Consider the following 14272-nt stretch of genomic DNA (forward strand, 5'->3'; position numbering starts at 1 on the left):
AAAATTAATCAGTCAGCTTTAATCTAGACAAAAGTACAAATTAGATGATTTTGGGTGATTTTAAATGATTTTTACAAATTTTTAAACAAAGATTTGATATTAAACGAATGTGAAAGTAATTAGTGCTAGAGACACAAGATTAAATGATACCCGGGTTACAGTGTATGTAGGGACAACACTATATACACCTAAATGGGCTGATATCAATCTTCTCTTTTAAATACACTATCCCGATTTGAACAGAGTCTCAAAAATAAAAGTCAAAGTACATAAGAAATTTAAGAGCCAAAATATAGAGGAATGGTCTATGTACCTTGTCTCAAAATTTCAGCTCAAAATATTGAGATGTTTGGACCATAACGTCAATACTGCTTATCCGGACACGTAACTCTTTTAAGATTTTGGGTCAATTTTTTTCTTTGGGTGACACGATAATCTATTGCCATTCCATTAGAGGTCTATACAGTGAATTACCCATGTGCTGTACTTGATAACGAAAGATAAATTTTACCTACAAGTTATTTTTATAACATAAAAGTCTGGTTTTATCCAGACATTGTATAATACAGCTTGGGACACCAGTCTCCATTTCCAGATGAAGATTGACAGGTTTAAGTTGTTTGAAAATGTATCACGTATAATGAGTTAGTTGCTCGACCCTAAGGTAGAAGATTTTAGGGGCTTTTAACACAAAATTAACCAGTTTTAATTTCTAAAATATAATTGGGATTGGCCCTTTAAATGTTACACCAAATGAAATGAAATTATTGTCCTACTAATGTCACCTAAATTAAATACTTGACAGCAACAAAATAAAATCAAACAAGACTTTTTTAAATGTTACACCAAATGAAATGAAATTAATGTCCTACTAATGTCATCTAATTTAAATGAAAGCAACAAAATGAAATCAAACAAGACTATTTACATCTAATCAGCTGATTTCATTTACATCATTCTGTTAAAACGACCTTTAACCTTTGACATTTCCTCTCTATGTAAACACAAGAACTTGACATGTCTGTAACATGGTAATACTACCTGACCATATCCGCTATAAAATCTTCTTTTATCATTTGTTAAATTAACGTAAATCTTTGTAAAACACGTCTTAATTCAGCCTCAATGATATAACAATAATCTTATACATTTCAACACGGTCATGTGTTTGGGTTATTCATTCATTATCTTTTTAAGCTTAACCAAAGATGGAATTATGAGTTTATTTTTTATTTTTAAAGGTATATATTTTATATTACCTTAGATACTTTTATATATTGTTAAATTCATCTACGTAGTCATTAAAGGGGCATCATGTAAGATTTAGATGTAACAATAATCTTATACATTTCAACGCAGTCAGGTGTTTAGTCATTCATTATTTTGTTAAGCCCAACCAAAGTTTTAAGATGGAATTATGAGTTTATTTTTTAATTTTTAATGCTATATATTTTATATTAAAGGGACAATAACACTCTTGCTGGCTTGACTGCTCAAGTAAATAAATATTCTAAGTATAAGATGTTTAAGTGTCCTACCTGTTGTGTAAAATTATCCATTACATCCTATTTTACTTGTCCAGAGGGTTCGAAAATATTTTAAATCCATGTCACATTTGAAAAGCTTTACGTTAGGCTTTTCAAATCATTGAGTTGAATTTTTCCAATTTTTAAAATTAGGTGTGTTAAGATGAAATTTGTTTCATCAATTAATTGGAATACTGTAAAATAGTACAATTTGTTGACCAGAATAAAGATTGGGACATAATATTCTCATACAACAAGAATGGTATTGAGCCTTTAAGTTAAATACTTTTACATATTGCTAAAATCATCTACCTAGTCATTAAGGGGGCTTTATGTAAGATTAAGATCAAGAGCTGAAAGTTCTCACTATAATAGTTAAAACAAAAGATAATGAAAAGGGAATATGTTGAGAATTTCAGTCAAATTACTTCGTTCTAAGCCAAGTTATCGCCTTTAGAAGAACATCCTACTTTTTTGCATCCAGTGGGCTAATGAAGACATTTTGCCCGAATAGTGGCGCTACAATCTATTCTTATATCGAATTCCAACTGTAAAAAATGCTTTGACCCATATGTGCAAGGGAATGATTGGAATAAAATTGAACCATATATTCCTTAAATGACCTGGGGGGTTGGATGGCTGAATGGTTAGCGCGCGCGCCGTATGATAAAGTCTGTCATTGAGTCGACTGGCGTGGTTTCGAATCCCCGGTTGTACGTGACAAGGAGTAGGGTCGCCTGTACAACCTCATGGGTTTTGTCCGGGTCCTCCGGTTTCCTCCCACTGCTAAAGACCCCTATGCGCAAGCAAATTATTGAAATAAAATTAAAACCATATGTTAGTCCCGAAATGACCTAGTTTGTGTCGAGTGGACGTTAAACCCCATTTCTCTCTCTCTCTCTCTCTTAAATGACCTAGTTTCAAACCCATCTCTCACTCTGGTTGCTTCAAGTCAAAAGAGTATCCGCTACAGATTAAATTAAAGAATAATACATACCTGATATTATTTCTGAGTTGCTCGACCTCCTTTCTCTAGAAAGATATGAATAAAAAAAGGAATAAAAGAATAACGGGAACTGATTAAATTATCTAAATAGTTTATATAAATTTTAAAGCTAAAATAAAACATAGGCAGATTTATTTCTTACATAATGCATCTTTAAAACAACAAAACGACACCAAATTGACCTTGCTTGATGTTCATGGTCAGAAATGAGTTTGATGTTAATAATACTAGGATCTATACTTGGTGGGCATACAATCAAGTACTGAGACCTATACTTGAGTCTTGGGGTGCAACCAGTCAAGTACCAGAACCTATACTTGAGTCATTGAGTCTTGGCAGGGGGGGGGGGCATGCAGTCAAGTACTATGACTTATACATGAGTCTTGGGGAGGACATACAATCAAGTACTAGGATCTATACTTGAGTCTTGGTGGGTGTATAATCTATACTTAAGACTTGGGGACGTACAATCAAGTACTAGGATCTATACGTGAGTCTTGCAGGGCATATAACCATGTAATAGGACATTACTTGAGTCTTGGGGACATATAATCAAGCAGTTGGCCCTCAGGCATCACCATATCCACACCACTGTCAGAATCTATACTAGCTGTTTATATAGAAATATTGGGCCTTGGTAAATCTTCCTACTTCTTTAACGACATAGTTACCTTTTGTAATCCATGTGAATTCAGATGAATACCAAGCTCTCTGTGGAAGATTTCTAATTTGCGTTTCTCAGCTTCCAGTAGACGAAACGTCACCTGAACAAAAAAAAATTAAAATATAACTTTTAATTTATTGTAATAATAATTCAATGATTAATGATCAATAGTTGCAGAATCCTCTGCTCATAATAAACAAACCAGCGGCACCTGTAAGTGTTGGATAGAATCTTTTAATGCCCAGGTCTTTTTATATTTTGGTTTTCTTAATGAAATGTTAAACATTAATTGACGAATCTAAACCTCTAACTCAATATTTCCATTATGTTCGAAACTAAAAACATGAAGTAGAATTCAATATTGATCAATTTCAATCAATATTGATATTGTTATCTTGCTGTGGAACTATAGGAACCTAATATCTAATATTTAGGACAAAATGAACATTTTAAAATCAGTACATGAGGCATAAAATGGACTAAGCAGGCATAAATAAATGTCATTCAATTAGGAAAGTTAAAGTTTTTCACCGAACATAACTGATTATAAATTACAACTAATATTTTAAGTATTGAATATATATCACTTTTCCCATTCATATTACAGTGATATGTGTTTTTAGACACATTTTCATCTAAAAGGTAACAAAGAATAGAGCCATATGCCCTTTAATCCATGGAGAATCAGATACTGTACGAAATCTACATGATCAGGATTAGTGACTTTAATCTTCAGTGTTCATTGGGCTCTTTTAAATCCAATTGAAAACAAAGGTTCTACTGTTGGTATTTTGGTTTTGTTTTTTTAATTAAATGTTAAATAATCAGTCTTGAGTACATTTTAGCTTAAGGCGTGAGAAATGTGATATTTTATCATGGATTAAGTCATAGAAAATCAGATATTGTCTGAAAAATAAACAATCAGTGACTCTCATCTTTTTCAGTCCACAGAATTTATGAAATTGATTATATTTTAGCTTGGATTAAGCCTTGCGAAATGTGATATTTTAACAATGATTAAGTCATAGAAAATCAGATATTGTCCACAAAATTTATGAAACCGATTTTGTTGTTTCTTCCTGTAGAAACAATTTTTAATGTTTAATATTACTCTAGTTTTAAAAGATGAAAACATTTCCTTTGTTATAAAAATCACATTTCTTTTGTTTCAGCACATCATACTAAAGAAAACAAAGTTTATTGACAATAAAAATTCTGAAACATAAAAAGGATGTGGTTTATTTGTAACAGAAAGAATCTGCCATGTTTCTGTCCATTCCGATATAATCCTCGGCAAACACAACCAGTCTCACTGGCGACTCTCTTTCATACATTTCTTAAAATGGTGACAACAAAAGCTGTCATCGATGTGATTATGTTAATCCAGTACGTTCCACAGTCAGCTGACGGCTGAGAACAAATGAAATGGGGTTTTATGTCCTGCTGTTCTGCATCAACTGGACTAACGGCTGAGAAATGAAATGGAATGGGGTTTAATGTCCTACTTTTCTGCTCCGAACTGGGCTGATGAAGACAGGCATAAGCCATATAGTGTGATATCAGAGGAATTTTGCCTGCACAGCAGCACTATGGCCTACTCTTATATCAAATTCCAACTGTCAAAGGATCTTTTACGTGCACGCCAATGTGTATACGGGACCTCGTTATTTTGTCCCATCCGAACAACTAGACAGCTGTCCTTGTCAGGACCTCCGCCCTGCATCACTGACAAGGGGGAAACATGCCGGAAAATCCGGATGAACTTTCTCGGCCAATGCAGGGATCGAACACCCGACCTCCAGGCTAGCAAGCCAGCGTCCTACCCACTTAGCCACCATGACCCCCAATGGCTGAGAACAAATTGTCCACAAATTAAACATACATTATGCAAGAGCTAAATCTGCATATTGCAGGTCTTTCTTTAGGCCTTAAATGTTATATAAATTATTAATTAGACATTAACTTATCCAGACCATAATCAACTCTCGATGTCATCGCTAGCCTGCGATATTTACTGGATTATAATCCGATCTGCTGATCATCCACCATTCATGATTAAATCAAAAAATGGATAATCAAGACTATGTTTTTTATTGTACCGACTTTAGTAATGATGATCGAAGCTAGGCCCAAAATTCAATCACTAATTTCTCGGTTCAGAGTGGATCAATTTGACTGAAATTTTCAGCACATTCCTTTTACATTATCTAGTTTTTAATTATTATAGTGCGAACTGCCAGCTCTTTATCAAATTCCCATAATGTATTTTTCTTCAACTGAAAGAAATGTTAACAATTTTTGGACTGACATTCCTATTAGACATAAAAATGTCATGATATTCTAGTTTGCGAGGGGATTCCTATAGCGCTAAAAAGGACAAATCGAGCCTTTAAGTTCCAAAAAATCAAGATCCCTGGTTTCTTCAATTAAGCTATCTTACTCACAGGCAACCTATCTTTATTTAACCAATCAGCTTTCATGTATTATCTTCTAACATCAAAGGTTGTTTGACCAATCACAGTTACAAATAAACATGTAACATTTGTCAACATTGGAAGAAACAGAAACTGCTCGGCAAACAAAGATGGCAAACGTTAGATTAGTATGAACCATTCATGCGTCAGGTTTTTGGTAATTAATCCGGAGGTTAATTATGTTGATCTGGTCAATAGGACGACGGAGAAGGTCAATAACATCAAAGGTTATTTTACCTTGTAATTTGTTAATCTATTAAAATAAGTGACGATACGGTCTTGTTTGATCATAGTTTGCGGCAGGTCTTGTGTCCCAGGTAAACAGTGTCAACTGAAACGCTGATATCAAACATATCTCGCCCTAAAATAGTTTTTATTGTAATGATGTCATCGCCTTTAACCCTGTGATGCGGGAACGGTTGTGCATGAAATCAGAAGGTCTGTGATTGAGACAAGTGGCATGTTTTCGATTTCCCACTTGTATGTGACAAGGAGTAGGGTCACCTGTCCAATCTCATGGGTTTTGTCCGGGTCCTCTGGTTTCCTCCCACTGCTAAAGATCCCTACACTTAAGTAAAGTTTTGAAATAAAATTGAACCATGTGTTAGTCCCAAAATGACAGCTTGGGAGTGAGGGGGATCTGTATGCACCAAGCTCTATATCTGAAGGGCTTGCAGGTAAGGGGGATTTGTATGGGTCAAGCTCTATAGATTTTTCAAAAATCTAAATCTAAATGTCATCCGAGAGAGAGAGAGAGAGAGAAATGGGGTTTAACGTCCACTCGACACAAACTAGGTCATTTCGGGACTAACATATGGTTCAATTTTATTTCTATAATTCGCTTGCGCGTAGGGGTCTTTAGCAGTGGGAGGAAACCGGAGGACAAGGAGAAAACCCACGAGGTTGGACAGGCGACCCTACTCTTTTTCACGTACAACCGGGTATTCGAAACCACGCCAGTTGACTCAATGACAGACTTAATGATACAGCACGCACGTGCTAACCACTAAGTCATCCAACCCCCCAAATGTCATCCGAACCTCAAGCATGTCCATGACATGGAGTTTGGACGCCTCCACGCCGAAGGTTGCCCAAAGAAAGGCTCATCTTAACTTGAACACCTCTGCCAATCATCACTAATCAACAAAGCATATGTTGTTCTTTTTAGTTTGGGCGATCCCTCATCTTATAATGAGAGAGAGAGAGAGAGAGAGAGAGAGAGAGAGAGAGAGAGAGAGAGAGAGAGGTCATTTCGGGACTAACATATGGTTCAATTTTATTTCAATAATTCGCTTGCACGTAGGGATCTTTAGCAGAGAGAGGAAACCAGAGGACCCAGAGAAAACCCACGAGGTTGGACGGGCGACCGTGCATCTTACAAAACAAAGAGTCCAATACATGGTCAAATATTATATAGTACTTTATATATTTACATTGTATAAAGTGTAGTGTTTGATATTTGATGGTCACCAAGAAGTCTCGGGTTCACTCTTGGTTTTAGCCGAGAGAGTTCCTCAGGTGTTCCCACTGTGCAAAGACAGTGTCTAGTTGTTCTGATGGGACAAAAACTGAAATGAACACATAGGTAGGCATGTAAAAAAACCCTGACTGTTGGAATTCAAAATAAAATTATCCATTGTGCCTCTGTCCAGACAAAATTTCCCTCATTGCACACGGTATGGCATGCACTCTAATTGATTGACCCAGTCATTGCAGGACATTAAACCCAATTCCATTTTGACATTTCATCAATATAAAATCTAGAATAACTGTGCTGTGTACAAATCCCTCGAAAGAAAAAGTTTTAAATAGTTGAACCTGGACTTCAATCATTGCATCACTGGCAAACAATTCAATATTTCATCATATGAGAGTAGAGTTTATGTTCCTTTAGTCAATATTGACAATGAAATACGTGGAGAAATCACTGAGAAAGTTGGAAAAGTTACCACTATGAGAACAGCAGAGAAAAAAAAAACGGCTTAAATTTTTAAAATATGGTCGAACAGTCTTTACAGAAATGAAATTTGATTTAACATCCTACTGCTCTGCATCAACCTAGGGGGAGCCACGGCGGCTAAGTGAGTTTGATGCTGGCTCAGCCGACACCTGGATCGAACCCCATACCTGCTAGCTAGTACCAGTGCCTAAATCACTGAGCCACAGTGACTTCCACAAATTTAGTAATTTCATCCTAATTAAAAATATCTGACAGCGAGTTGGAGTTCCGCTTTAACTTGTGAAAGCTAAAAACCTTTTCTTTCTATAGACAACTGCTGGTTAGTAAGCCAGTGTCTTACCCACTGAGTCACAGCGGCTTCCACAAAATTAGTGATTTCGTCCTAATCTGACAGCGAGTTGGCGTCCTGCTTTAATTTGTAACACATAACAACCCTCTCTTTCTCGACTGACACCAGAATCGAACTCACAACCTCTTGGTTAATAAACCCGCACCTTATCACTGAGCCACTGGCTTCCACTGAATTTTGTAATTTCATCCTATCCAGGGGCGCCGGAACCCGGGTACCAAGGTATACAAATAGTACCCTGCCTTTTTCTGGGGTATGCATGTATACCCATACCCTAATGATGAAAGTTTTCAATTATTTCGGTCAATTATAGTCTCATTATAGTGTCTCATCAACACATGCTCCTGAATATGAGCTCTTGCAAGAATCGTGTCTCTAAATCTACTGTCTCGTTCAAAAAGCTTATTCTATTTTTTTGATGAAGATTGGTGTATTGAATGTCAAATTAAAAAGAATTTTTTATGAGATGAATTGCTCATGATACGAAAATTGTGAATATTCAGGTTTTTGTCTGTTTCATTATCATGTATTTTAAAGGGTTTTATGTTGAAATTTGGAATGCTAGAGGCGCTCTAAACAGCGTTCTTGGAATTAACACATTTCAAAATTTTCTAGAGGCCGGGGGGAGAGAACATCCCCTATCTTTTGGTACCCTGGCCCTCGCACCGTTCTAGCGACCCTGATCCTATCTACAATATATCGGCTGGAATCAAACTGCAGATTTGCCGGTGAGTAAGCCAGTGGTTTTAGTCACTGAACCACAGTGGTTTCCACAAATTAAAATGGCAACAATGAGTTGGAGTTCCGCTTTAAATTGTAAAACATAAAAAGCCTTCTCATCTTGACACATTGTCAACAATTAAACTCTAATAAAACACCAAGATTCTCGGATCTATTATGTCTATTTAATCTTTTACGAATCAATTCTACGAACAAATTTATCCAGAGACTCTTCAGTATACTCTGTCTCTTGTTTACCAGAATTACAAGATTTGAACACGTTTGTTTGGGTCAATATGGCAGCAACCCTCTTGTTTCATTATCAACAGTTATTTACTACATCATTGAAACATTTACACACCAAAATATATAAAAAAAACATTTCAATCTAGACCTTTCGAAGAATACTCAAAATGTTACTTATGGGTTAAAATAAAGGTCTGTTATTGAGTTGAGTGATGTGGTTTTGAGTCCCCGCTTGTACGTCACAAGGAGTAGGGTTGAATGTCCAACCTCGTGGGTTTTATCTGGGTCCTCTGGTTTCCTCTACTGCTAATGGACCCATACGTGCAAGTGAATAATTGAAATAAAAAAATGAACCATATGTTAGTCCCAAAATGGCCTAGTTTGTGTCGAGTGGACGTTAAACCCCATTTCTCTCTCCCTCCATGCCCCAACGATATCACTCAGATCCACTCTTACCTGTACTGGTCCAGGGACACGTTCACTCATTTCTATTTTCTTATAAATATAGAGTTTATTCACTTCACCGTAGTCTTGGAAGTAATATGTATATATACATGTAAACACAAAACATGGCTAGTCTAATAAAATACACCCTTGAACATGGTGTTATTTTCATATTAATTGTGTTGCCAATTTTGGACCAAAATTGGATTTTTATTCACCACCACCAGGTGTTTATACCTTTTGTAATCATATCATAGTCTATGCATGTTTTTATTGGTCTGGTTATTGCAGAAATTTAAATATACATTATGCAAGAGTTAAATTTGCCTATTGCAGGTCTGATGGATGATTTAACATCAAAATGGATAATCAAGACTTTGTTTTCTGTCGTACTGACTTTAGTAATGATGATCGAGACTAGGCCTAAAATGCAATCGCTAATATCTTGGTTCAAAGTGGAGTAATTTGACTGAAATTTTCAGCATACTCTCTTTACATTATCTATTTTTTAACTATTATAGTGAGAACTGCCAGCTCATCTAATCTCCCATAAAGCCCCTTTAAAGATTCTTGATTAAATTTGAACCCTTAAGATGTTAAACCCTATTTAATTTTATTTTCTCTGAGTAGATCTAGAGTTTCCATACTTAACACCTAGAAGTCAAATATTTATGCCTTTTCTCATTTTTTCATCCATCCAACAATTTTAACCTGACAGCTCACAACTTTTTTGCTTATTATCATTTTTTATTCATTTTTTGTTCACAGTTAACCAGTCACAACTAATCAACTGCCCCAAAAACCAGAACAGTTAATTCTCTTTTTTATCACATCATGTGATGAGACAGGATCCCTTCTCATGTATTTACGCCACTTTTTATTGTCATTTTAAATTGTACTTTTTGCCTACAAAATTCAAGGACAAAAAAATCCCAAACAAAGTCATTTTAAATCGTACTTTTTGACTTCAAAATTCAAGGACAAAAAAATCCCAAAGTGATACATTGAAAAGTTATCGCAAATACGTAAAAAGTGGTTATACGATTGTTAACTAGAATTTTTTTTTCTTGATTGTACAATTTAACACAATTGTTGTCAAGCGTATCCCTGGTTTAGCCGTTAAGTCAATACCCAGATTATTTGTTAAGCAATGAAGTTCGTTATTTTCACCCGTCTGCTATATTTGAACAGTGTAAAGGACACTTAAAACGGCCGTAATTAACAGATTTAACATTTCCTCCCTCGGAGAACCTTGACACAAGTTGTTCCCCCAAGGAAAAGACATGACATTCCTCCTCCATTTGTTGTGTAAGATGATTATGATGATGGTGATGATGTAGTGACAATGGTGGGAAATTTCGGGGTTTTGTTTATATTTGAGACAAGAGTAAAACCATATTAATAAAATGAAATGAAATGGCGGTTTAACGTCCTACTTTTCTGGACTAAGGAAAAATTTCTTTAAATACCATATTGTAAAAAAACACCATTCGTAGTTAAATTTGTGTTAAAGGGCATAACAAACAAAAATGGTTCTAAAAGCACATATTAATGTAATGTGAATAGAATGTATGTAAAGTGATTTCTATGCAATTTTTGAAAGAAATATTGTTATCTTTAATCAATTATGTTCGGTGAAATATGTGAACAGTTTAATTTGAATGGCTGTTGTTTACGCCTGCTCAGTGCATTCTACACGTTTTTTATTAATATTTTGTCATTTGTAAATCAGCCTTTACTAATTACTTCCGCATTGTCTTGTAGGATATGTTTTTATTTGTTCATTACAAAATGGCACCCGAAACCATAGAATACAAAACTTGTGTACTGATATATAAAATGTTCATTGTGTTAAATATTGGATATTAGAATCCTATATTTTCACGATAAGATAACAACATCAATATTGATTGAAATTGGCCAATATTGAATTCTAATTTGTATTTTTAAACATGCATTATGCAAGAGCTAAACCTCCCATTAATTAACTTACGCAGATCATAATAAACTCTTGATGCTATTGCTAGACTGTGAAACTTAGGGAATTGGAATAATGGATAATTGAGACTTTGTTTTTTTAATGTACAGACTTTAGCCTAAAATTCAAAAGGTAATATCTTGGTTCAGAATGGAGCATTTGACTGCAATTTTCAGCATATTCTATTTACATTATCTATTTTTTTAACTATTAGAGCAAGAACTATCTAATCTTCCATAATACCCCTTTAATTTCAAATATTATGGAAAATATTGAGTTAGAGAGAGAGAAAGAGAGAGAGAGAGAGAGAGAAATGGGGTTTAACATCCACTCGACACAAAACTAGGTAATTTCGGGACTAATATTTAGTTAGAGATTTAGTTCCTTTAAATGGTGTTTTTTAGTAAAAAAATATAAACAAAAAAGTGTTTTATAGTCACTCATAATTAGTTTATATTTTTTTCCCTCAATGAAAACTGCCTGTTTTTCCTTAATTTCATGTGTTATTTGTCACGTCACGGTTCTTCATGTTTTTATGTATTAGGGTATATAATCCTGGCATAGTCAACCTACAAAATAATCCACCCCCTTTTTTGTGTACATATTAAAATTACAGAATATTGGTTAAGCACTAGCCAATGGCTGCTTTCACATAGAAATTGTGCTTGTGCTTCTAGGATTTGCTTCCACCATTCCACCCAACTCTCCAACTTTTCATAATATAAATTAAAAAACCATCCCAGATCCACAACAGCCAAAGGAAATTTTATATAACAGTTGATGAGCTTTCTCTGTCCAACCCCCACAACCTAATCTCACAGCCAGAAGATGTCATACAAAATCTCCCCCTACTGCACCTCAAACCGTACTCCACCTCAACCTCAAAATCTGATAAAATTAAAACCATCTCACATCTACAACAGCCGGAAGATTTCATACAAAAACTCACCCAACTTCATCTCAAACCCACTCCACCCTTACCCCACTAAACCTCAACCCCACTCCACCCCAACCCTAATCCACCTCAACCCCACTCCATCCCAACCCCCCACTCCACCTCATGTTCATGAAGCAACGACCTCAAATTTTACAACATCTAGACGTTACTAGACTGGTCTGCAATTTCTGAACTTATAGCTACATTAACTCCCCTTAACGCTTACACGTAAACAATGGCGTCCAATCTGAGGCTGTGACACAAACACACTCAAATCAAACATGTTACCTCCAAGAAAGAACTTAAGACATTTTAGCTGGAAAGCGCAAGGTTTGTTATTCGCTATGATCAAGGAATCTGATAGGCTCCCCAGCTGGTTCAGTAGCCAATCGAAATATGCAGGGATTGAAGGGATTGATAAGACGTACGGAGTTAAATCAAGATCAAGCCTTCTACTGAAAATGATTCGATCAATCTAATAATATACCATCCCACATCGACAACAGCCAGAAGATATTTTATTACATGATTTTATAATAGTTGTACTAAAAACCCTCACAGCAGGCTTTTTACCAACATGTAAAGTATATTGTACCTAGAAGCCTGCAGTCTTTTTATTTGTCATTTTATGATACCTCTATCGAATAAAATAATTTATTTTATTGTTCATGTCAATATATAACATGTATTGTAAAGTCTATCCATTTTTTGTCTGACTCATCGATCAAGCTGTGTTCAAACACAATCCATTATGCAAAATTATATTTTCTGAAACCATAAAGTTAAAGCCATGGATCGTTAAGTGCATTTCGCAGACAATATCTCATTTTTACAGCTTATTCCATGCTAAAATATGCTCCAATTGATGACAATATCAAATTTTTCACGACTTACTCTACGCTAAAACCAATCTGATTAAAATACAGATCTTTATTTCATTTCGTTTTTTTTATACTTTCGATGGCCTACACTACATGAAGATCTGACCAGTTGTACTGGGAGGTTGCGTTAGGGGTCATACAAGCGGCTTTAGACCTTATGACGTTAGACATTGATTAATCAATCAGCGTTGACGTTTCTACAGGGCTAGAGGCACAAATTATTTTTTTGTTTCCATGGTAACAAATTTGACATACAAGAGGGCAGGATATTGTAGCCCACAACAGAAATTTCTTGGATTCTGATTGGTTGAAAAGTGGCGACGAATGAGTATAACAGACCTCTAAATTTCCTGGACGACTCACTGCGAATGAATATTTTCTGGGTGATATTTTCTGTTTGCAGTGGCCAAAAATTCTACACTTCAAAACTTTATTCTAGGAAATCTACGCGATCTCGGCCTCTAATGAAAAATTTAAGCGGTATGAAATGGACAATAACAGTCCTCTAAATTCTAAACAGGAGGTGTTTAGTTCAAGACACTGACGACTGAGTCCTCTTGTATTCATTTTTAAAACTTCAAACCTTGTAAAACCCTGTGCTTTTCAACTTAAACAAAGAAGAATAGTGGGAAGGCTGGCTGTAATTTTTTTTGCATTTTGCCAATGGTTTTATGTTTATCCCAAAATACAGAATCATCCCCAAAAGGTACGCATTACGTGCAATTCACTTCCTTTCTGTTACCCATCATACAACATAAATTATCGACAGTTAAACGTCAGGAACGTGTCAGACGGCCATTGATCTTCTTGTCTTCATAGACAAATAAGGTCATTCCTCGTATCACCCGCTTTATTTCAACAAGCACTGGAATGTTTTTAGACTTGAAAACTCGTTTCAGTTTATTTTTCGATTTCTTTTCTTTGTGTCAACATACAGTCAAACTATAAATCCACATGTAAACGTTTAATCTCTCAACTGACACTGCATCAAGCTGATAAAACCTCGAGATTATAGACACAAGGATTTGTACCAACTTTTATATATAACCACAGAGAAAGAAAGAGAAATGTGGATTGTTAACTTTCT

The 14272-nt window shown here is 35.3% G+C and overlaps 1 protein-coding gene across 2 annotated transcripts in view; it reads right to left on the reverse strand.

Annotated features, from left to right (window-relative positions):
• Nucleotides 1-14272, reverse strand: part of LOC126812008 (ras-GEF domain-containing family member 1B) — a 187900-nt gene that overhangs the window by 134250 nt on the left and 39378 nt on the right. For both annotated transcript variants that reach the window (XM_050538108.2, XM_050538109.2), the window contains exons 3-4: nucleotides 3204-3296; nucleotides 2524-2558 (exon numbers count right to left, since the gene is read on the reverse strand). In XM_050538108.2, coding sequence (XP_050394065.2) covers nucleotides 2524-2558; nucleotides 3204-3296 — 128 coding nt within the window. The remainder of the gene's footprint in view (nucleotides 1-2523; nucleotides 2559-3203; nucleotides 3297-14272) is intronic.

The sequence above is a fragment of the Patella vulgata genome, chromosome 2 (genome assembly GCF_932274485.2).
Source record: "Patella vulgata chromosome 2, xgPatVulg1.2, whole genome shotgun sequence".
NCBI classification, from domain to species: domain Eukaryota; kingdom Metazoa; phylum Mollusca; class Gastropoda; family Patellidae; genus Patella; species Patella vulgata.